This window comes from Harpegnathos saltator, unplaced genomic scaffold (genome assembly GCF_003227715.2).
Source record: "Harpegnathos saltator strain DR-91 unplaced genomic scaffold, Hsal_v8.6 scaffold3, whole genome shotgun sequence".
NCBI lineage: Eukaryota > Metazoa > Arthropoda > Insecta > Hymenoptera > Formicidae > Harpegnathos > Harpegnathos saltator.
Genome location: NW_020230094.1, coordinates 40,001 through 64,348, shown reverse-complemented (window position 1 = coordinate 64,348; position 24,348 = coordinate 40,001). Strand labels below are relative to the sequence as shown.

Genomic DNA, 24,348 nt, shown 5'->3' with positions numbered 1-24,348 from the left:
GAAAGATTTCCTCGAGAGTTTCAATCTAGTATTGGTTAAAACATTTGATCGGAAATTGTACGAGCTTTAATCGTGAAATCCTAAAAGACTTTACTGCATGTGTAATTTAATTCAAATTATTTTCTTCTCACATTTATTCGAAAAGAGATCATACACACACACACACACACACACACACATCAAACTATCGTTCAACTTTTCAACGTGAAAGAAACGATTTTTCTAATATAATTAAAGCAATATTCGAGATTCAATGATACATGATCGTTGAGCGCGTTCAAACGCACGAGCTCGTCGTGGAAAAGACATGTATATAATATATATTTAAAGTCCTCAATATGCACATTTTATTCAAATTACAGGGAAAACATTCGTGTCACTAGCGTGAAGTTGCCGCCGGCGCAACAGTCTGAAGGTAGCCGCGATACGCGTCACAGCCGCGTCAGCGTCGGCGGGCGCCCGCCTGGCAGCGGTTAGTTAACCGCGCGATCACCAGGGCGCGCAGTGATGCGCTGAGTGTCGCTGGTCGAACCGTTCGCGCGCCGCGTCGCGTCAGCCACCTGGTTCATCGTCGTCGAGTACTGTCGTCGTCGTCGTTGCTGTCGTCATTGTCCGCGTGTAGTCCGCTGTCGACGTAAGCGGTACGAAACGACCCGGCCGTTAACGGACACACGTCCTCATTTTGCGCGAATCACGTCCCCATCGCCATGGACGTTCTGCAGAGCGTCTCCCAAGAAGCGATCTTCGTGGGCATCGTGATCGCCTACGTCATTCTCGTGTTTTTCTTCGGCTTCAAGAATGCCGAGCAACCGCCGTTCGCCAAGCTCTCCGCGGGCTCCGTCGTGAACCGGAAGCTCCCCAAGAAGCGCGTCAAGGTTAGTTAAGTGTTAGCAGGGTGAAAGGTTCAACGCATGTCTCTTTTCATCTACTCTCCCTCTTTCTCTCTCTCTCACCTGTGCACTCTTTCTCTCCCTCTTTCTCTCACTCGTTTACTCGCTCACTCTTTCCGCGCCCTTTTCCCTGTCCCGACACGTCGTGATAGCCCGCCATATGGTGGCTCGTTTGTGAGTGCGAATCTATGCACACGCACACACGTCCGCTAATCAGCTGGTTCAAGTCTACTCCGAGAGGGTGTCTTCTTTCTTTCTTCTTGGCGGCCGTGACGTAACGCTGCAACATGAACAGTATTTGTTTTACCTGTCAACGTGGTAGTAATTACGGTGCCTTTTGGGGCATGCTTGTGTTCTCACGATAATGGTCCGCCTCCACTACGTACGTTTTAGCGCTGGTATACGGACCGAAGATCTACGGTACTTTATGTGCTCGTTTTCCATCCTTTTTCCTTTTTCATACGCCTTTCACTACCATCATGGATAGTGCTTACAAATACAGTTAAAGGGCATAAACTTAATTATCATATTGCACTGTGAACCGATAAGACATAGAATTAGGCTATATTTAATCTCAAATGTACAAAAAGAAGTTAAAACTTGAGGAGTTACATCAGGTCAATGGTGTCGAGAGCAATGATTCTTTGGAAATTTGTTACAAAACAATGAAATATTTTACGAAAACAACTTATACAGACAAATGTATATCGAAGCATATGTGGATATTTTTTGTCGAGAAAACCAGATTATCTTTCCAGTGAGATTGTAAGGAAAATGGCACAATGAGAGTGTAAGAAAAGTTTCAGAAAAGTTCTCTACAATCTAACTTGATTGGAACAATAAGAGTATAATGCATAATTTATAAATTTCACTCAATATTCAATATTCAACATTCATTTCTTGCCTGATAAAATCTATTATACTTAACTATTGAGTGATATAATTGAAAGTGGAATGGCTTATATATTTTGTTGCAGAAGACTGCTAATGGACAGGTTACGACCGAGAAAACAAGCCCAGCCAAGAAAACTGTAGTTGCAAAGGCAGAAGCTCCGAAGAAGACTACCGTCGCAAAAGACGACATTGATGGAAAGTTAATGGAACGTAAGCAAGAGGATAACAAGACTGCGACAATTAAGAAGGAGAAGGAACAGGTTTCAGTTAAGGCTGGCAAAGAAAACAAGATCGAGCAGGTGAAGAATAAGAAAAATTTGAAGAACTTGTTCCAAGAAAGACCAGCGGACTTTGATGATGGTGAGTTATTTTAACATGTATTGTTTGCGACCAAAGCAGATTTGGCTTGTACCAGCCATTAATGTCATAGGTTGTGATTTGTACTGAAATTCTCTGCCAATTACAGCAGTTCGTCGAAAATTGGATCCAATCCAGACTCGTTCGGATCGAGAATGTTGATAGTTATACTTTGATATCTAACTTTGATATCTTGTTCAATTAGTTTTGCGATAGTTTGCCGATTAAATAGTCTTGAGGCAATTTTTGCTTCGCGTTTTACTCTTCTTTCAGTTTTGTTTGTGTCTTTTTACCCTCCCATATTTTTTTACCTTATCATGTCATAAAAGAAAAGTTTTCTGGATACTAGTGTGCCTAGTCGCTCGCGCCAATGAGCAGAGATGAGCTAATACAGATTGTGAGATAAAGATTTGTTTCGAATAATCTATTAGATAGATATTTTATTAAATAGATATTTAGATAAAATATTCTACTAAGTAGAATATTTACTATTCTACTAAGTATTCTAAGTAATAATAAGATTTCTTCTCTGCACATAATTGCTTCAGACTATTCATTGCTGTTAATATTGCCATTACCAATAGGAGACTGGGAACAAGCTTACTCACGTAAGGATAAGAAGAATAAGAAGAAGGAAGAGGAAACTCCATCAAAGAAGAGCAAAAAGACCCCTAAGAAGGCTGATTTGATAAACGAAGCCAAACAGAAAGAGCAAGAAAAGCTCGAAATCAAGGATCTCAAGGAAGCTGAGAACAAGGAACTCAAAGAGGAGAAGGAAGTGATTCTTACACCTATCTCTGACGAAGAAATAGGCAAAGAAAAGGAACTTGAGAAGGAAGAGCAAATCACAGAGGTACACTTATATTTAACGTAATTCGTGTTTTAGTACTTTGTAGTTTGCAATCGCCTGTAAATCTGTAAATATCGGACATTATACGCAGCAGGTTGAAAAGATCGAGAAAGTTGAGAAAGAAGAGAAAAAGGCTGGAAAGTCAAAGAAAAATAAGAAAGTATCCGAGGGCGAGAACACACCCGCTTCGGTGCCATCCACACCCAAGTCCGACATTAAATCTGCCGCGGAAGAGCCGCAAGAAAAAGCCATTAATAATGTGGAGAAAGTAGCCGAAAACAATGCGGAGGAAAATAAGGTGGTGCAAGAAAAAACCGCCGTGTTCGACGAGTTAGGAGGTAATTTCGTGTATCAACATGGACATTCGGAGGAGCCATATTTTTCCTCCGAAATAAATATTGCTTTAGTTAATAACATGCTTTCTCCACGTATCACTGTGTCTTCCAGACGTCTGGACAGAAGCGAAGCCTCAGAAGAAGAGCAAAAAGAAGGCTCGCAAGGATAACTGAGGACGATTACTTGCAACACAGTCAACGTTGTTCCTTGCAAAGAGCAACGGTGCGAGAATTCTGCTCGGTCCGAAGGACGTTTGTCGCTTTCGACAACAAGTCAGGTGTGTTTCAAGTGACTTACTCTAATCGACCGCCTGATTGAATCGTTCCTTTTCCCCCCTGTACATAATGCCAATTGGACTAGATTGTTCGATCGATTATAATTTCTTAGTTATCTTCGTGACTTCGATCGCGCGAGAGGAAGAAGAGTGGCATGTAGGATCGGAAACTCTTTTATATGGTTTTATTGTTTTCCCTTAGTACATCAGTCAGCTGCCTTGCATTTAATGAGAAAGTGGCAATGAGTCATCGTGGTTCTAGATAACGGATAATTCTTGTAAACGTATACACATAAAATTACGTATATACATAAAATTACGTATATACATAAAAATTATGTATATACATAAAATTACGTATATACATAAAATTACGTTTCTTAGGCACCTTTCTACACATGTCCATAATAGCTTATTATTATGTCGTTTGTACAATTATAGTTCTATGTGGTGGATCTGTATTTAAGAGAAAAAAATGTCGTAATTGTTAGGAATGGTACTTATACCATTTATGTTTTCTTTTTTTTTTTATTTTTGTTGAGTAATCTTGTAAGGGATATATACTTTGTACAGTCGTAATACGATTCTCTTTGCATTAAGTAATAAGCATAATGCAACGGAAATTTGGTGCGTATTGTCATTGTTGTTACTTAAACAATCGGTTTTAATCTGCTCATCGATACTTCGCGTCGCATTCATATGCGTATCGAACGGTTGACGGCCAAAACTCAGAAAGTACATGTCTCGTATCTCAGAGTGATATACAAATTTTACGCAGGACAATCCCTCGAGAATGATGAACGTATATTGCTGATGTACATAGTCGCTTCCTCATGAAATGTCATATTTTTCTACGTGTAATTAGTAGATGAGCGACGGATTATTTTCTGCTTCGAACGCGTGAGAACTCGATTCATTCTTGACAATGTTTAACGTATTCACGGAGTTTAACGTTCGCATCGGGTACATCAGTAATATAAGTCTCAAACGGATTGGTACGGATAATGAAATGGTGCGAACCGACGACAAAACTCGTCGCCTCAGTAAGACGCGGAATATCGACGAGATGCTGAAAGTTGCGCGACGCAAATGTGATAACGTCGATGAGTGAACCAAGGTAGATCCCGATTTGTGTCGATGCACGTTTGTGCAACGGGACAATGGTACGTGTGTATACTCTTGCGCCTGCGGCTGTTGTGTCAGAAAACGATCACGACGGTTCTCGTTATTAATCATTGATAAGGGCCATCGGCTCGAATGTGCAATCTGTGCTCACAATGAGACAGTTTGTCATGCAGCCACATTGCAGTTATCTGTAAGACCTTGCGCGAGACGTGAGACGGTCTTGGGTGCAACAATATAAAAGTCGTAATTTAAGAAACGAGAATTACAAGAGATATATCCTGCGATAATTGGCGAGAAATTATGACGATCTTATGAAAAACAATTCGTTAGGTTTAACGTTAACGATGTTGTTTGTGAAGAGAGGAAATTTGCTGACAATTGAAGCAGATGAAGATATTTCGTACTTTTACCTTTGCGCAACGTTGTGTACACAAATAATTGTTGCAAGTAACGTTACAGAGAAGCACCACTAATTTTATTATTAAATCTGTTTTTTTTTTTCTTTTTGTTTCACTCTTGTACATCGTGACGATTTTACGCTTGCAAGCGTGATTGAGTACTGGACATGTTGGCTTTCACATACTTGCGATTGTTCGAATTGCCAATATACAAATACACATCTTTTTCCACATTGTCATAGTCATACGCTACGATCAAGACGAGGAAAATATTATTGCCATAACGATTATACACTTACCACCATTACAGAGAACAGTAGATGTAACTTCAGCTTTTCTTTCGCAGACGAGCGTAGAGGCAGAAAAGAGAATAACAAAAGGACGATTGAAATTATATTTTTGTATATAACTTGTTGCGTGCAACTGAATTTTACACATAGTTGCGTCGGGCATTTTCAAACCGAAATTATTAAATCTGCAGCAAGACTATACGCTTGCGATAATCTTGCGATACGTTCTCACGTAAATAATTCAACCGTTCATTTCTCATCTGCCACGTACAACAGATAACGGCTCGACATTTTAATCGTGCATTAAAAGCGAGGATCTTGCGTATTATGTGTACATACTTCGGTAATGTTGCTGTCAAAGTGTGCTGCCGATATTTTGCGTTGTTTGCGTAGATATTGAACTCCGTAAAAGCCAAGAAAACGCTGCACAAGAGTGTTGCGCATACATCGGGTGTACATCGCAGATAATCGAAATTTTACATTTCCATCAAAGTATCGTAGTTTATATTTTGTCACAGAGAAAGAAAGAGATGTAGAGAAAGAGATATAAAGAGAAAATATTAAAATGTAAAAAAGAAAAAGAAACAAGTTACACTCACGTGGACGATTAGATGTGAGTGAACAGATTATACTGTCGTTGTAGAATACACGTTGTGACAACGCTCATTCTAAATAATTTACACACTAAGAGCTATATGTGTATACATATATATACATATGTATATGTATATATATATACCTGTTAACGTGTATAATATGTTATTGTACGGATAATTTTAAGTGCGAAGGAGAAGAATTTTAAATAAGGAAAAGAGAGAGAAAGACAGAACGGGAAAGAGAGCGAGCGAGTGAGTGGGAGAGAGTGAGATCACCTGAGATGTATGACAATATTGTGATAAGCGTACTGTATACCTGAGCATTACTTGAATGTTGCAAACGAACGCTAAATCACTCTTAGCTTCTATGTACGGAGAATAATCTTAGAGAAGTACCTACATCTTGTTCGAAAAGCCATTGATATTTTGTATATTGAACCTTAATGTATTTACACACGCAAAAGTACACGCGTACACGAACGAATAAACAAGGAGACAAACACACATACAAACATGTATATATACGTACATGCACACTCATAATACATTCACACAAGATCACAGCAGATGTACAGCAAGACAAGAAGCTCTAGACGTTACACATACTTTCGCGCGGGGATCCGTCGTGCGCTAATCGCGTAAGAGGGAATCGCGAGGAGAGCTTACCAACAGAACACTGAGAGCTTGAATTGTGTAAACCCGCGAGATCGAATCGCTTCTGTCGACCGTGTGTGTGTGTGTGTGTGTGTGCATGTATCGTTCGCGTGCCAAAAAGTATCGTTTCCTCTGCATCACGTCCGAAGCTGAATTTCATACAATAATTCGTGGATACCGCGAGAGCGGACAAGCGAAAGGGAGACAGAGAGGAAGAGAGATTTAGCGATGCTATTTATGGCTATCCCGTGTATTCTTTTATGATCGATCGAGTCACTGCGTGGACTGTGTGGAAAATTTCCTCTTATCGGCACACATGGCTTGTGACATCCTCTGTCTTTGTGCGCGGTACTACGTGGCTCCGTTACTCATGATCACCGGGCGACGTCGATTTAACGGTAGTTAGCGCTAATCCAGCAATTACCCGAGTAGCTAGTTTAATTCGCGCGATAGCCGCGACTGTGTGGCCATCTTGCTCGTACTTGTTTTTCTCTATTACACCTCTGTAATATCGTATTACCTCGAGAGTCGTCGCCTGTGCGCGCGTCGATCGAAGGGGAACGGAATATATGCGAAGGCGATGCCGCGCACCGCCAAGGTGAGAGATATTGCGAGCAGTATCGAACTGAAATGAAAGCAAAATCCCAAAGCATCGTGTGTCCGTCAGCGAATACAAACGGGTGACGGGTCAGCCTCGACGACTGCGTGTTAACACGTCGACTGCCCGACGAGTGGCTTGCGTGTCTCTGACGCAGAGCGCAGCTGGAGATTCTCGCTAGCGCGAGGCGTGTTTTGGCTAGATATTGCGTAATACGATCAAATGATATCTTCATGACGCGTATTTATCTCATCGGGGTCAGGCCGAGTCTCTCTCTCTCTCCCACGGCAGTCAACATGTTAAAAATCGCTCGGTGTCGCGCGGGCATTCTCAGAATGTCCGATCGATCAAGATATGCGAGAGCACGCGTGAATTTTCAATTTTTCAATACTGACAACACAGCCCTGAAGCGATTCAATACCGCTCGCAATGATACGTGGACCCGATCCGCGTTGGTTCCAGTCGGGCCAGTTAGCCGAGTACTTAACGCTCACGCGAGGAAGGGCGGAGGAAAGCCAAGAGAAGCATAATCCGACGATTATGGAGAGGCACCGTGCAAGTCGGTGTATTTTTCTAACGAGTTCCCAAAGCCGCACCGCGCTTGCCTGCGTCGCGGATACGTGGCGAAGCGTAGTCGCGTCTGGCGGACACGTGTATCTTCGTGATCTCGAGCCCGGTCGTATGACGGGGACACGCTCGTCGCCGTCGCGAGGTTCTCTCTCTCTCTCTCTCTCTCTCTCTCTCTCTCTCTTTCTCTCTCGAAACGGGGAGAGGGAGAGAAGCCTCATCGTCTCTCGGCGAGATTCTCCCAGGAAAATCGATCGGGAACGAGAAGCGTAAAGGCGAACTAAGTATAATTGCCGCGAGCAAGTATTATTGCCACTGTACATATGTATGTTAACGCGAGCAGTGTTGCCCCTCTGTTGAGTGTGTATGTGTGCAATTGCGTTTTACGTTTCATATCGTCGGCGGACAGTCTCCATGACGGTGGAGATCGTCCGGTGCGTCTTCTCTCGTCGATTGTATTTCAAAGAGATATCTGAAAAATCGATCAGCGTCCAACGAACTACATAGGTATATATGTGGATAAGTATGTGTCGTGCGTGCGTGCGTGCGTGCGCGCGCGCGCGTGTGTGTGTGTGTGTGTGTATGTGCGTGCGTGCGTGCACATGTATACGCGTATCCATGAGCGAGTTGATCTTGAAAGTGATGCGCAAGTCAAATTTCGCGACGCGATCAGTTCCGGTGAAAGACAGACGACTTCCTCCGACGGCGGACCCGCAGTTTGATCGTTCCCGATTTTTTTTTTCAAAATGCACGACACCGCATCTACCGCCGATACACACGTGATTTCTGTAGATTCGGTTGTTAATGATGCGCGGTCTTCGCGCTTGCGTTTCGTAGATTCTACTTCGATTTGCACATCGAAATAACGAGGACAAGCGCGATTCACGATGGCCTACTTCGTAGCCGCGACTCGACGCGGCTCTTGGCTTCATGACTACACGTCAAACACGAGCGCTCTGATCGCATTCAAAGTATCGACTTCAAAGTAACGTAGAGATAAGATAAAAGAGAGAAAGAGGGAGGGAGAGAGAAAGAAAAGGAGAAAGATAAGTAAAAGCGCGACACGCGCGCGCGTGGCAGTGTCGAAATAGGATATTTATATATATGACATATAGAGTTACATACGTAATTTATTTTATTCACCGAGAGTTTTTGTCGCGACCACGACACAACGAGTGACAAATTAATATTAAAAAAAATTTCACTATATATATATATATATATATATAGATATTATACATATATGATATATATATACCTGCGTCATGTAAAACGCGTGTATATCTCGATTAACTTAAATTTTATCGTTAGTTTATGCAAGCGTCAGCGCTGAGCGCGCGAGCGAAAAAGCGAAACTGAGAATGAGACGGGGAGCTATATAATTGACGAGAAATATTCTGTTTTCGTGAATCGCGCAAACAATGTTGTACTATTAACACACGATTCCCGTGGAAAAATTAGGAAAATCGCGCGATATATTATACTATTCGAGATATATTCTATATTTGTGAGAAACGCAAGAGAGATATATATATATACATACATACATATATATATGTATACATAAATATATATTTTCGCACTCTTATCTCGTACAAAGAGATGGCGACAGAACATTTCTCGCGACCGCGAAAATGCTTTTCGGTTGTGATATTTATGGAAAGAAAAAGATTGAAAAAAATAAATGTGTACGAGCAATGAAAATGAGTCTTGAGACGGAAAAAAAGACAGAAGCAAAGAAAGAAATAAAGAAAAGAAGAGAGAGAGGGGGGGGAGAGAGAGGGAAAGAGAGCGGGAGAGAGAGAGAGAGAGAGAGAGAGAGAGAGAGAGAGAGAGAGAGAGAGAGAGAGAGAGAGAGAGAGAGAGAGAGAGAGAGAGAGACAAACTGAATAAAAGTTATATTTTTCCAGCATTTAATTGGGAGCATTCAATGCGCCTGCCTGGTATTCCATCGTGACGATTTGTACATACACTTGTGCATATTTACCCAGCGTGTTCTGTTGTTTGTTGGAAGAACGATGCATTATGTTTTCTTTTGCGCAAAAAACGCTTCAGAGACGAGAGAGAGAGAGAGAGAGAGAGAGAGAGAGAGAGGGAGAGAGTATTAACGCTTGTCGTGTCGAGGGACTACAGAGTATATATAATATTTGCCGACACACAGTTAATAAAATGCAAAAGACTGCGAATTTGTTTTCCCGTTTATTTGTCGATTGATCGTATTCACTTTTCGTGCGTCATGCCTTTTCAATCGTATCCTATATTATAATACCCGAAGAGCACTCGTACTTGCGACTCTTACATATTTTTAATCTACTCAGGATACCTTCATGTCCATTATCAAGATATTAGACGTTGTACAAATGTACATTCCTAAAGCTTTTTAAATGATGTGTAATTTTTCTGAGCTTCCCGCAATTGCGATCACTTACGCAAAAGACCCTTCTTCGTGTATTTACTGCATTTCCTTTTGAACTGCTTCGCCGGCTTTTCACTTTGCTCACCGGCGTCCTGAGCTCTGGACGCTTTGATGCTCTTGGCCTCGAGGTCGCTTATCGATTTCCTCGCCTTGCCGTTAACTAAGAGTCGAGCGGATTTTCTGGACGCCCTGCTCTTGCTCTTAACCCTCTTCTTCCTCGTTTTTTTCCGCTTCTTCTTGCGATCCATGTTTGCGATTATGGCCTCGGTATCGGCAGACACCTTAATCTTCGGCTGCTGAGTGGCGATCGTCACCCTCACGAAGGAGTCATAGAGAACATCTCCGCAAAATTCGCCGAAGCAATACTCCTCGCCGCATTCCCGGCAGGTCTTTACGCTGCTCTCGATTATGCCGGCGCGATTTTTGCTCCGTCTGATGGGGCTTGTTGGTGAACGGCGCTCCTTCATCATGGTCTTTGCCTCCAATTTGCCCATCTCCACCTTGAACCCATGAAGGTCCTGCATTTTTGATGTGCATTTAAGACATTATTTGATATCGTCGTAGTTTATATATTATTAATTACCAGCCTCGAGAACATTTCTTCATCCTGACGAAGCTTTGGCCTGATCGGGGTCAGCATTCGCCAGTCGATGGCGACCTGCTGCAACTCTTGCAGATCCAACTCCCTCATGTCCGGTGGCACCGGGTCGCCATACGCCCATTCCCTGGCTTTGAGTTCCTTCTTGGTGGCCCTCCAAGAGAACTCCTTATCTCGAACCTTTGCGTCCTCTCTTTTTACCTTTGCGCAATTTCCTCTCATTACCACATCGATTCTGCATTCTGCTTTATAAAGCTGTACATTATCGCTGGAATACTCGAACCTTTTCCGGTTTGATCTTGAACTCTGGACAGTGCTCCTTGAGTCGCCGGTATTCCTCGTAAGAGTTACAGGTCGCCTTGCTCAAGTCGGGTATTAGGTTCGCGTCTTTCTTGTCGTCCTTCAGCAGATCGTCCAGTTGGAAGGCCATTATCTAGATCTGCAACGCGAGAGAGAGAAAAGGGCGTTTGAGTTGTTCAACTGGCTCCCCGCAGGATCCTCGTGGAACGAGTAAACGGTGTTTCACGGTAAAAAGCCCCCATCGCACATTCTAACTCGATTTCACTTTCCACGCAAACAAACAGAAAAACTAAAAGACAGCAACGTTTCTTATTCTCCCGGCACTCAAAAGATTTCAGACGCAGCGGGCGAGACCAGACATCGCTCAGAGTCCCACTCGAGCTGCTTCATCAGCAGTCCCTGAAAAAAGATACGGACGTATCTTGAGGTTTCATATCGAAACACCGCCGAGTAATTGATCTATAATTTATAATATTATATCGCTGTTATAAATTGTTTTGAATTGATACAATTGAATTGATAAAAATTGATCTCGAGGAGCCAAGAGATGTAAGATTCCGTTTTTTCGCCTCACATTCAAAGTACCGCCATGTACATTAGACTTGTAATTGCAATTTTACTTTTGCATAAAAGTAAGGCTGGCCCGTCACTTACGCTCTTCAACGACGACAGTTTGGACAAGATTTCCTGGCCGCACCAGACATTGGAATTATCGTTATCCGACCGTTTCGCTTCGCCGCGTCGTTCGTTGTCCGTCGGCCGCGCTTTCTCGGCGCGATCTAGCCGACGACAATCTTCGATGTTGATCCTGCCGTTCTTGTCGATCCGCAGCGGCACGACAGAGTTGAGGCTATCCATCGACAGATCGGCGTCGTAGCTCTCGAGTTTGGCTTTGCGTCTAAGCGCATTTCGACTCTTGGACTTGCAGGTGTTGGATTTCCGCCGATCCAGGGATGGCGACCTGCTCGTGTGATAACGAAAAGATTCGGTCTCTCATCTCATAATTGTGAATATCCTTTCGCTGTTGTAAAAAAAGTTGCAAGGTTTTGTCTGACTGGAGCCACCGATAGTTCAACGCGTCTTTGCCCGGAACTTTGCTCACCTGGATCCTTCGTCGCTCGACTCTACTCGTCGTCTTCTGAGCCGCAATCGTCTCTGATAGTGCGGATCCTTCTCGCTTTGCGTGCGATATCGCGTACCTGGGCTAAGAGTGTACCTTTAGTCATTTTTCGGTTCGCGTCGACATGGTCTTCGGTCTGATTTTAAGAATAACTCGGGTGTCAAGTGTGTGTTAATCGCTTTTTGACATTACCGATTGGCGTTCCATCGTGGTCTAGCGTCGAGCGTGGTTCTCGGCTGAGACTTGGACCGTGGAATTGCCTTCATGCCGACTTCCTCGCCCGGTCCCACGTTGATCGACCTTCGAATGATCACAACACGGTGCTGTAGCGTTTCGAAGAAGGAAGAAACAGCTCAAGCACGTGAAATCGTCGTAACGGGCCAGGCCAAGTGATAACAAATTGTTTAAACGTGAAGTAAATCATAAGAAATTGAAGCTTCGTCGACTGTCAAGACGGCAAGCGGCAAGCTCGAACGGAACCTGAACGAAAACTCGATATATCATCAAGCAACGTCGTAAGTAAAAAGCGAACAAAGCTGAAGAGCACTCGACATTCTGTCGAAGCATAATCGAGAACATACTCGCACACGCACACACACACACACACATACACACACACTTACTGGACGATTCCCTCGACAGAGACGCGCGGATCGATTGGCCGACCAACCGACAGACAGACATTTCGCGAGAAAGCGTCTTTACGATCAGTTACTCAGTCTCTTATCGTCAAACTACGCTATAAAATAAAGGGGATAATTACCAGGCAGATACCGCATGCAGGGAAGAAGAGAACACGCTCGTTGTACGGCCTCTTTAAAAGAAGCCAATGGGAACGTAACAGGAATCTGCGCGCTGGCGACTCACTTTTCAACGTTTCTTCGGCTGGCGTTGGTCGTGTCCTTCCTGTCCTTGGTGATGTCGCCGTGCTCTCTGATCGACGAGTCCTGCAGCTTATCGCGCAGCTCTTGCACGTCGGACTCTGCGTCCGTCTGCGTGCCAAAGTCTCGTCCGGCCTGGACGCGGTACTTGCTCGGCGTCAACAACCTGTTCTCCACGACGATCGACGCGGACTCTGATCGGGAAGGGCAACGCCTCGGATTCTTCGGGCTCAACGTCGTCGTGGCTACGTTGTTTCTCATGATGGCGTTCAACCCCAACGAGAGGCCCTTGGCAGCGTTGTCGAAACGGTGCGGACTCGGACTCATCACCAGGTTCACCAGCTGCAGGTTCGCTCTGCTCAAGATCTCCGGATCGTCGAGTCTACCGCTCAACACGATCGCCACGTCCTTGCTCACGGGCACCTGAAGAGATCCTCGCAGGTCCAGCGCGATCTCTTCCGGCTTGCTTACGTGCCCATCATTTAGCTTTGGCTGCCTCATGTCGTCTCTGTTGTTCTCATTCTCGCGAGAATGATTCTCCGTCTCCTTCATGTCTTTCAGACTGTTGGACGACTTTTCGTCCTCGAGGTAGCCGGCGATCGAATTTGCGACTCGCGTCTGAGTCTGCGGACAATCCTGCTCACGTTTCTCTGCGTTCACGGTCGCGTTCGAGTCGACGGAGGACGACGCCTGCGTCGCGTCCGTGTCCTCATCTATGTGGTCTTTCCGTCTTCGGCAATTCTTCTTCTTCTCCCGGGCCAAACGTTCCGCGGCCTCCAGCACTTCGCACATCGCTTGAGCCTTCTTCAGCTTCGCGACTTCCTTCTCGCGCATCAGCCGCTGTTCTTCCTCGAATCTGCGGTGGATAGCGTGTATGTTTTATCACTATGTAATCTTTAGGATTTCTGTCGGAAATTTAACTAAAACTTGCCTCTCCTTTTCCTTTTCCCGTTCTCGCCTGATTCGCTCTTCCTCCAATCTCTCCTCTCTCATCCGTCGCTCTTTCTCCTCTTTCCTCTGCCTGTCCTTCTCCTCGAGCTGCTGCTTGATCGCGTTCTGCAGCTCCAGCGCTTTCTGTCGCCTTGCCTCGCGTTCCTGAAGAATGTCCGCGTCTACCGGGATATTCTGACCGCGGAGATACGTCTTGTTATTGTCGGAGCCGGTCGATCCGGTCGTTGAACTGTCCGGACTGCTGGCGCTATCGTGATTGATCACCAAAACCTCGACAGGAAACAGCCGGCGATATAAATTTCACTCGCGTTTCAAATCGCTCCGTCATCGTTTCGAAGACAGAGGCTACAAGTGCTGATTATAATTACATTATATTTGCTAATGACATTTCTTCCGCTTATGAAATTTATTATTGATCATGAAAGATTTGTGGTCATGAAAGAAGGAACAAGAACTAGATGCGACTGTGAGAGACAGACGAAGAGAATGCTTTTCGGGTACGATACGGTTTCGAGGACGTTCAACAAGTCCCTGGCAGACATTACTTGGCTCGATTGTCCTAATCTTGATAACCACGAGGGTGGCGGCGGTGGATCGCCTCTCGCCGCTTCTTGACCCCAGACGCTGCCCCACCGCGGCCTGTTGAGCTCTCCCATTCTGCCGGGCGAAAGCCTCCTCGAGGGTGGCAGTGAACTCTCCGGCGTGGTGCAGTAAGGATTCTGCCACGTCTTCTCCGCCATCTCCATCCTGGCCACTTTACCGCCGACTAAGGCTCCTTGAACATGCAAGAGGCTTGAACGGAGCGCGAGAGCTTCATTAACGCCGACGAAATTTGATAATTAAGAGATTTACAGGGTGTCGCAGAGCCGTCATCTCGGGCAAAATTAACGAATTTCGTACTTGAGCAAATTTACTCAGGGCCGTGAAATACCCTAAATTTCAACATTCAGCAGGACTCACTCTGCCCCTGCGGGGGTACATCCACGGAGTCGCTCGCGTAACCGGAAGTCTCGCCCTCGCGTTCTTCAGCCGGCGAGCCGTAATGGCTGACGAGCTCCTTCTGGCCGTCGCGACGGTCGCTGGGCCGGTGGCGATGGTGTTCCGGTTTCTGCGACTTGGCTTGCTGGTAACGCGAGCCCTCTACGCCGAAAACTCGCTGTTGTTCCTACGGAACGATAACAATAAGGCGCCTTGTGGTGGGCGGCAGAGCGCAGAGGGTGGCGTTCTCGCGTGATCAAACTCGCGAGAGTTCCGGGGCTTTCGTGGCTTCGTGGCTTCGTGGCTATTATGACCGAGCGGATACGGCGGAATATTATCGTCGTGCCTCGCGGAGACGTCGGGTCGCACCGTAAATCATGCACGATCTGGTTTCTATTCTTGCTTCCATGCTTACATAACGGCGACGTTTCGAGGCATTTCTCGACGTTCGCATTGCGACATTTTTTCCCCTCCGTTAAAACGTAAGTGATTAACGTTAATCATTTTCGTACTTGCGTATTTGGCACAAGCTATTTGATTTATAATTCCACTTTGTCGCGAATGATTGCTTCGCAGCTTCGATCCTGAGGTACGCCTGTAGCCTCGAATAACATAAATTATGGAAGAAATTGCAACTTTGCGCAAAAGCGCTCGATGCTCGACATTGAACAACAATTTGAGTTAATTTCGTCGTTCGATCAATCCACTGAATTTTTTAGAGACACTCGCTGGAAGGCTTCGCGTTGTTGGACTCTGCGAATCTACTTTGCGCGAACAAAGGGTAATTTTTTATGGTAACGAATATTCGATAAAATCAAGTCAAGTGCGATTTGTGTCACGAGTACGGCACGGCTACTAGGGGTGGACTTAACACTTCCCTCGTTCGTCCGTCGCTCTCAAGTTTGAAAGCAAGGTGTATAGCCTTGAGGGCGTTGAACTTTAATTGCGCGATAAGAATCGATTCGCCGGAGTGACTTACTTTTGCTTTCCCCACGGCGTAGGGGAATGAACCGTCGAGTGTCGTTCACCACTTGTGAATTTGTTGATTAGATACGATCGTTAATTCAATGGACTTACGGCCTTACGCGGAATTTGCGCGCGTGGAAGCGCTCTATCTTCAGCTACGTCGCACGTGCGGTCGTCGTCGCGTTCGCTCGAAAATGCCCGAGGACTATACTCGATATGGTGTTGAAAATAAATTATGGCGTCAAAACGAATAATTTGAAAGGGTGAGTTGAACACTTGGATGAACCAAGAGTTGGTTTTACATTACGGCGAACATCAATCTGTATACCGCCCGCGCGTAATTGCTCGATTATTTCGGCTACGTGATTGTCGTTTTCGCCGTTACACGCGACTAACGAAGCTCGCGGGCGAGCGATCAATTATTCAGTCCACAATGACGCATGAGGTATTCCGCAAGCTTTGTAACGAGATCGGGCGAAGCAATCTCATTAACCGATCTGGTCGATTTTCAATGGCAAATTCACATCGGTCGCGAAGAATTGATGGACCGCGTTATCGAAATTCATATCGCAGAGTGAAATATTGACGACGAAAGACAAGAGCAAGTCATCGGCTTCGGCGAAGCCGAGCGTAAGTTTGAACGTAATCAGAACAATCCTCAATAGTATCATATTGCGTTTTCCTTACAAATAATTTTTTCATAAATTTCTCTCAACATTTTCTGTTGCATTGTTTTCTCGTGAGACATTTTCTCGTACCATTTAAAAATTTATAATTTTCTTTCTACGAATAATATATATACGTTTGAAATTTTTTCTTTGTGAACTGCACTAAAACTGCTAAGAAATTCGAATTGATGATATATGTTATTAATATGATAATTTCGATGTACGATGATTGGTCCCTCTTAATTTTTGGTTTTTTATTCAATATATATTACTCGTTGAAATATTTTTTTTTCTTTTTAACGAAGTGAGCACGTACTAGCTGGCAGAAGTATCGTTGTTGCTCCTTGCTGAAGATCGGCGGCAGGCTAGGGCTCCTGCGTCTGACTTGCGACACATCCACCTGGTCCCGGAGATTAATCAGACTGCCGCCGTTGTAGTCGAGGCACTTGAGGTTCACATTGCCGTTTCCGGAACTTTCCGTGGCCAGGCTCTTGAGGCTGGCGGTGCTCCCGTAATGTCCGGCCGCACGGAACGGCTGCACGGAGGTCTTATCCTTCGCCTCCCCGAGAGACAATCTCGCATCGTTCGAAAAAGTGCTGCGTCAGGGAATTTTTCTTGCGTCATCAAGCGTGAACCGTGTATTAACAGGTCGAATGTGCCATGTGGCGATAACGACGAAGTGTTTCACGTCACTTCCTTGACGTGAACTCACCGAATGTGGGTGCGACCGCAATTGCTCGCTTTCAGAGCTCCCCAATTGACACCGAGACGCGCCATTTCTTCTGTAAAATCGTTAGAGACATCTTCCGTAGACATCATTTTTACTCTATTTTGTATTCAATATTTTCTACGTATCCAACAATTGCCTATTGCGCCAGAAGCACTCACCCCTTTCCTGTGCCCACTGGATCCTCTTCTGTTCGATCAGCGACGTCCTTCCGGTCATCCTCGCGCGCGAAAGTGCAAAGAATACGCGCGATAGCGAGTGTCTTTTCTTTTTTTATCTCGACGAGCGATCGAAAGAGCAACCCTAAACTAACTACCCCTTACCCGTACAGCTTCATTCCGCCTACCTATCCGGGCATCAACGACCGTCAGCGAAAATCCCCGTCAGTGACGCTCCGTCGAACGAACATCCTTACGAAATCGTCCGCGCATTTCCGGCCACGATACTTCACCGGCACTCTTTCCTTTTCCCTTCGACTTTAGCGCAAGATCATTGCCGACCTCGGGATATGCTTGTGCGCCTGAAAACAGCGCGACTCAAAGTTATCGTCTCTGTACCACTCTTCAACCTTAACTTTTTAATTTATCGTGAAAGTTCCCGGTCGAAGTCTCGCGTTTCACCAAATACTTGACCGTCCAGTAGATTGGAGGATTTTATTTTACTATTAAACGTCCGAGACGAGCGTTCTCGCTTTACTCGGTAACTTTGGACAATTTAATTAATCAGTCGATTTCTCTTCTCGACTGTCTCAACCGCAACGAGAGCGCAACGAGTTCTTCCGCGAGTCACCGACATTCGCGCGTAGCTTTCGATTAATTTGGAATCATCCCCCGACAATCAATCGACTTTTTCTCACGCAAAGTTTCTCATCGTTAGGCTTTATATTAGGCGGCGGTATATACTCGCGACTGCCATACTTGTGAATTCCGCAGGAGAAGACGGAAGTGCGAGCAACGAAGACGAGAATTGCGAGCGCCTTCGCCTCCGCTACTTTGCGTACTCCGTTCGCAAGAGACTTTCGTGGCACCCGCGAGCGCTCGTCGTGTCAATATTGGCGAGACTGCGGCGAGCGGGTTGGCCGTCACGAGACCGTGCCCCGGGTTCACCTGGCACGACGCGCGGGACATACGCCCGTAAAGCGCTGAAGGAGATGCCCGTGACGAGTGTCGCGATTCGATCGCGACGGACGTGCGTTTCCATAGGAACTATCGGCCGAATTGACCGCGTTGTGCTGCCTTGCACCGTCCTCAGGGTCGATAATATTGACCGTAACGATAAGGGATAATGACCTCCACTTTCGCGGTCAGAGATCACATTCTCTTGCGGGCGCGGGGGAGGTCCGCCGTTATCACCTGAACGGATGAAGGATTCGGCCGTCTGCGATATGAAAAGAAAGGGTTCACCTAACCCCTGTTGGCGAGTAAATGGAAAGAAATCACCCGACAGCCTGCCGAGTCCTGTTATATTTCAAGAATATAAAATAAAACATAATTGCTTTATATACATACTATTTTGTAGCCACATCCCGAAAACCAAGCGCCCTTTGTAAATTTTTAGAGATGCGTTCGACGGTGCTTGTAGAATTACATAAGATCATGTCACCTTCGAAATTATTTTCCGCTGGAAATGCCCAAAAAAATCATATTTCTGTTCTACAACGGTGGCCGTATTTTCGGGCACTTCCGGGCAAGAGCAAAACTTGAGGGTGGTGCTATCTTACGTTATTTGACGAGCATTATCTAGTGCGATTTTAGAAGTTTACAAAAAACACCTGGTTTAGTTCTCCAAGTCAAATTTTATGTGGAGGCTGGTAAATTATAGTTTAAGCCTCGGCTAAATTTAAATGGAATACCTCTTTGCTTGTTATATATTCTCCTGATACAAAAATGTAAAATCGAAAAAATTTCAATTTAATAATTGCGGTTCAAGTCTCGGCTAAATTTTATGGAGGCCGGTAAATTATGGTTTGAGTCTCGACTGAATTTATACCAGAGAGGAACCTGAGAGCGGCCAACACGGTGTTTTCGGCGACTTTCCGCACTGGGAAAGAGTGCTATCTGCACCCATTTTGAGAGAGGAATTAATATAAAAACGTAAAATGGACCAAATTTAAATTTGGAACCTGCGGTTCGCGTTTCGGCTAAATTTTATGGAGGCGGTTTGAGTCTCGACTAAAAATTTGATTTTTAGCCGAGACTCGAATCACAATTTACCGGCCTCCATAAAATTTGGCAAAAATTAAACCAAGCGTTTTTTATAAACTTTTAGAATTGCATCCGATAATGCTCGTCGAGATACGTAAGATGATAGCCCACCACTATATTTTTTCCTCCACCAAAAGTGCATGAAAAAAAATGCAAATCGCATTTAGTTGAGTTTCCAACTTTTTGCGAATGAGGTTCTACTCGGCACCGTTAGATGGTACTAATTGTTTCGTTAAGCCTTGGACTTTTTCAAGGTCCTTTTACTTTACTTGGTCCTTCATAGATTTAGTTTCCTTGGTGATTGCTTTGACGGCTTATTGGTATTTGAATGATAAACTGGTGAAGAGCTCACGTGTAGATTTGAACGTTAGAAAGTGCGATTTGCGAAAGGTGCTAAATCAATTCTGTAACAATTGAGCTGACCATTGAAAAGAATAATCGGTACATTGTGACAAGGGTGTCCTAGATTTCAACAACATAAAATATGCAGCGAGAATTTTACACGTCTTGCATAAAAGTAAACGGGATACCTCTTCTGCCACCATTAGTAAATATTTGTTGATTAATGATACCTTCATTTGTCGTAGGATTATTTTATATTGATATTATATCATTTTCAGATGACAGACAGTATCAAAGAAGAGATGAAACATTACAAATCTTTAGCTGTTAAAGTGGAGGAAAGGTTAAAAGTCAAACAATCAGTGAAACGCACCATTAAAAATAAATGCGTACAAGCCAACATAGCAGAATCTACAAATCAATCAAAGAATCTAACCAAATATAGTTCAGATAGCGATTTATCCAATTATAATACTACGAGCGATACCAATAACAGTGATTCATATTCCAAAGTTACTATTGTTGAGCCTGCGCCAATGATACAGGTCACTGATGAAGCAAGAGACAAGCTTGAGATTCAGTCTCCCATGTCAGATGTACCTTTGCAACCTCATTTATCTCCAACCAACAATACTCTTGATGATTCGGAGCCTGCAACTGTAAAGACTGATCAGACAGAATGCACAAATACAATGGTGGAAGTTTCATCATCAAATGAAGACAATTCGTCGTCGGAAAGCTGGAAACCTGAAGTACCCAAGACACTGGATATAGTTCCGATAACTTTAAGCAATCCCAAGTGTGAGAAAGACAACATTGAGCCTCTCGTGATGGTTGCCAAAGAAAATGAGCATCTACCCAAGCTGTCACGTCAAGGTTCTTATGTATTAGATACACCCAGTCCTATGTTACTTGCCCATATGCATTCAGAATTGACTGATAAAAACTATGTTCCTACACCCACTAGTGTTAATCAATCACAGCGGAAACAGTGGAATATCACGCAGTCCAAGGTGGAGTGGGAGAAGAAGCAGTTTCCAACAGAGACCATTGAGATGCCCGAAAAGCTGGAGACTAGGCACGAATCGAATCTTCAGCGTGCAGAGCCAGTCGCTTCCACAGATTCATATCAAACGAACCAATCTGCCGATCGTACGGAGGGGGCAGTCGGTGAGGAACACACAGGCAGATCTGATGTCATACAGAATCAACATAATCGTACTCCTAGTGTCGATTCAAAGGGCACAGGCACGTCGGAGAAATCAATGAGAGACGACAGTGTTTGCGTATTGAATTTAGTGAATAAGTTGCAAGAGGCTGCGACAATTGGCAACAGCCCCGAGACGCGATCGCCAGATAAAATGAGACATTACGACAAAAGCAAGGACACCAAGGAGCATCGAGATGCGCTCGTCAAGGCGAAGTCGTCCATCGCGTCTGACAAGCTGCTGACGGTTTACAAAGAAATCGAGGAAATGCATAAGAAGCAGATGATGGAGTTGATAAATCGTCAGCGGAAAGAGCAATCATTACTGCAGGCGGAATTTCAGAAGCAGCAGATGCTCCTGCTGGCAGAGATACAGAAGTGCTCTGCCGCGTTACCGTGTCAAGCGTCGGAAGCCTCGAATGTCACGCCAAATGCCGCTTGCGAGATGAGGCAGCGGTCGAGCGTGAGCTCCCCGAGAGGTTCACATGCAGATGTTCACTGCAGCAACAGCAAGTCGTCATCGTCCGAGTCCCACGCGAACGTCATCGTATGTCCTCTGAATTACATTTCACCGAAGAACGTATATACGCCTAAACACCGCAGGTCGCCGTTCTACATCACGGATACGTCTCTCGCGGCCCCCAACTTGAAGTTTACGCGGCAAATAGATCCACGCGATCCCGCGTATGACGATAGTGTTCATATCAACAATAACAATAATATTAACCACGAAAACGACGATAACAGCGGCGCTCGCGAGTCGCGCGATCGCATCGTCTATAAAAATTCACCCGTGAACCGGCGGCTGTTCCCGTTGGACAGCAACACCACGCACGTACCGGTGCTAGACACCTCGGTGTATCACGACAAACACGTGAGTATGACTAGGGCAATTGTGTGGTCGACGAGACTACAGAGAAAGCTAAAAAGATGTTGCGGATCACCGTAGGTACGGGCGATAAATATCATCAATGCGTACGCAAGAGGCTACTTGACGCGCAGATTGATGCGCACCGAGCGCGTTATCACGTTGAAAAAGATCTACAAAGAGGCGTTGCACTGTATGCTCAAGTTGCACGTCGACGCGCCTTTGAATCTGGCGGAAGTAAACTTTCTCCATCGTCTGCAGTTACAGGTAATTGCTGCCTCGCGGTTGCTTTTTCTTGCCCGGCCAAATGTGTGAGTCGAATGCGATTAACGCGAATTGTAGCCTCGCATTAATCTCACTATGTATCCATCTGTGTATGACTCTGTAAACTTGCCTCTGCATCAGTGCGACGCAGCATCCTTGAACTTGGTAGAGCTGTTTGCCCAGTCTCCTGCAAAGAGGATGAAGGTAATAGCGCAGGATCGCGAGATCAGACAATCTCGAGCGGATCGCCCGGCTTCGGCTCGCTCGTACTCGTTCGCCACCCAAAAAACTCTGGCCAGGAAGAACCTGAAGGAATTTGAATCCACGTAATATCGTAATTTCCTATCTCATTATTGCCGTCGTCGTACTCAATTGTTTCCTATGCCGTCGTCGCTTGTCGGGATTAAAATTGTCGATTTTTACCAGGATGACCAAGTATCAGCGACCGTTGGTAGCCACTAAGAATATCATTCGGTCCAGATGCCAAACTTGGACGTCGGATATAAGAGAGAGACTGGTGTCGCCGAATACCTTGAGTGAGTTGTCACGTGCAACGCGCAGTCGATTTATCACCTCTCACCTTCTAGAGTGCTCAGTTGTACGTCTCAGTTGCAGACCAGAGCATCAGGAGGAGCACCAGCACGGGGACCGTTCGCAAGCCGTGGCGATGATGACACGCAAGTGAGAGACTAGGAGAAGGAGAAAGAGAGAGAGAGAGAGAGTGCCTTAATGACATCGATCAAACGACACACCAATTTTATCGTTAGAATCGCGGACTTCCACGCGTATCGCATAGCTGTTGAGCCGAGATAATCATATTACCCGGGGAGCGCCTTTGCCGTTAGCCGTTGTCGCCTGAGGAAGAAAGCGCGCGCTGGTGCATGATTTTCTAATGAATATATTTTATATTATCGTCATCGAGTTCTATTTCTTGACTGATGTAATTAATACTCATCTGTGATATGTGTACATCTCCAAATACGTCGCTTCCTACTTCATATATTTATTGAGGCTGAACCGAAGATTTTTTAATTGTACATTATGATTAGGGGGGGCGTATGCGCGCGGGCCATAGACAATGCCGATTGTTTATTTGATCACCGCAGCGTGAATTGTGTACAACAACAAGGCCAATCCTTTAACGTGTAATAAAGATTACTTTTTTTCTCTATACATTGAGTCCCTGTGTAGCGTAGCGAGACAGTGTCGCGTGATTCCATTGAAACCTACTCCTGAAAAATCGCGCAAGTGCCTCTCCTCAAATCGACCAAGTGCAGTCGCTTCATTGTCGAGCTCGCTAGGCGAGTCAATTAGTCTGTACACAGTGGGTTTCCAGGCCAATTGTGTTCCCCGGTCGTTTACATACGCTCGAGAATCTTCTCCCATCTCGGGAATGAAGATCAATGTACGTCCCGCTGGTTCTCAAAGAGACCTTTGCGAACGCGCAAAGCGTTGTGTGTATCAATCGTACCGAGCGGTAATCTAAAAAGTACTCGATCTTTAGATTCTCAAAGCGCAAATTCGCAGATTGCCGCGAGGCAACGTACATTGGTCCTTCTTCCTCCGAGGTGGGGGGACCAACCGAGTAAAGGAACCTCCCCGATCTTGGCCGTGGTCTCGTCTGGCCGCTGAAAAGTCGTCCTCTCGCGATTTCACGCACCGCGATGACATATTTTCTCATGAATTAACGCTTCGCCCAGCATGACTTGCGCGTATTGAGTTGCCGTCGAAGTAAAACCCTGCTGGGCCTCGGCTCGCGTCCACGGAATCCGAGTCTGCGCCATGCTTTGCAGAGGCGTGTCCTGGCTTACACGCTCTTATTTAGTACATAGAGGCGGCTTTACTCGTCCACGGTCTTTCGCGGTGGAACGTGCGCGTGCGAGAGCGAAAAGTTTACTCCGGAGAAAGCGAGGAGAGACCGAGAAGCAGAAGGGAAAACGGGCAGCGAAGTAGAGGAAGAGATCGCTGCCGTGAGATCGAGCCGAACGTCGGGCCGAATCCGCGCGAAATCGCGAGAGAAAAGAAGCGA

At 45.3% G+C, this 24,348-nt stretch overlaps 5 protein-coding genes across 9 annotated transcripts in view; 3 read left to right on the top strand and 2 right to left on the bottom strand.

Annotated features, from left to right (window-relative positions):
* Positions 1-373: 373 nt before the first annotated feature.
* LOC105185499 (cilia- and flagella-associated protein 251) lies at positions 374-8,276 on the top strand. Of its 3 annotated transcripts, none has more exons than XM_011145063.3 (5): positions 374-875; positions 1,871-2,144; positions 2,726-2,994; positions 3,083-3,329; positions 3,439-8,276. In XM_011145063.3, the coding sequence occupies exons 1-5, from the start codon at positions 708-710 to the stop codon at positions 3,498-3,500; spliced, it is 1,020 nt and encodes a 339-aa protein (XP_011143365.1). In that variant the 5' UTR covers positions 374-707; the 3' UTR covers positions 3,501-8,276. The 3 variants fall into 3 exon arrangements, with proteins under 3 accessions (XP_011143365.1, XP_019698046.1, XP_011143364.1); XM_019842487.2 differs by having other exon boundaries at positions 375-875; positions 1,868-2,144; positions 3,086-3,329; XM_011145062.3 differs by having other exon boundaries at positions 379-875; positions 1,868-2,144.
* A 1,436-nt stretch (positions 8,277-9,712) lies between these two features.
* On the bottom strand, positions 9,713-11,445 carry LOC105185502 (uncharacterized). 2 transcript variants are annotated; one of them, XM_019842492.2, is made up of 3 exons: positions 11,127-11,445; positions 10,829-11,044; positions 9,713-10,763 (listed from the first exon to the last, which is right to left on the bottom strand). In XM_019842492.2, the coding sequence occupies exons 1-3, from the start codon at positions 11,271-11,273 to the stop codon at positions 10,251-10,253; spliced, it is 876 nt and encodes a 291-aa protein (XP_019698051.1). In that variant the 5' UTR covers positions 11,274-11,445; the 3' UTR covers positions 9,713-10,250. The 2 variants fall into 2 exon arrangements, with proteins under 2 accessions (XP_019698051.1, XP_011143367.1); XM_011145065.3 differs by having other exon boundaries at positions 9,713-10,745; positions 11,127-11,442.
* On the bottom strand, positions 11,125-18,721 carry LOC105185500 (uncharacterized). The gene is made up of 12 exons (XM_011145064.3): positions 18,352-18,721; positions 17,596-17,954; positions 17,420-17,489; positions 17,024-17,303; positions 15,056-15,260; positions 14,641-14,870; positions 14,076-14,365; positions 13,131-14,000; positions 12,456-12,563; positions 12,246-12,347; positions 11,798-12,104; positions 11,125-11,542 (listed from the first exon to the last, which is right to left on the bottom strand). The coding sequence occupies exons 2-12, from the start codon at positions 17,651-17,653 to the stop codon at positions 11,468-11,470; spliced, it is 2,595 nt and encodes an 864-aa protein (XP_011143366.2). The 5' UTR covers positions 17,654-17,954; positions 18,352-18,721; the 3' UTR covers positions 11,125-11,467.
* Positions 18,722-19,906: 1,185 nt separating this feature from the next.
* LOC105185503 (uncharacterized) lies at positions 19,907-23,492 on the top strand. 2 transcript variants are annotated; one of them, XM_011145067.3, is made up of 6 exons: positions 19,907-20,185; positions 20,259-22,061; positions 22,137-22,322; positions 22,461-22,645; positions 22,746-22,855; positions 22,935-23,492. In XM_011145067.3, the coding sequence occupies exons 1-6, from the start codon at positions 20,123-20,125 to the stop codon at positions 22,988-22,990; spliced, it is 2,403 nt and encodes an 800-aa protein (XP_011143369.1). In that variant the 5' UTR covers positions 19,907-20,122; the 3' UTR covers positions 22,991-23,492. The 2 variants fall into 2 exon arrangements, with proteins under 2 accessions (XP_011143369.1, XP_011143368.1); XM_011145066.3 differs by having other exon boundaries at positions 22,929-23,492.
* Positions 23,493-24,041: 549 nt separating this feature from the next.
* The window catches only part of LOC105185504 (uncharacterized), an 11,769-nt gene continuing 11,462 nt past the window's right edge, over positions 24,042-24,348 (top strand). Inside the window, exon 1 of the mRNA XM_011145069.2 lies at positions 24,042-24,348. This exon is cut by the window's right edge and continues 499 nt beyond it. The gene's annotated coding sequence lies outside the window, so the exon portion shown is untranslated.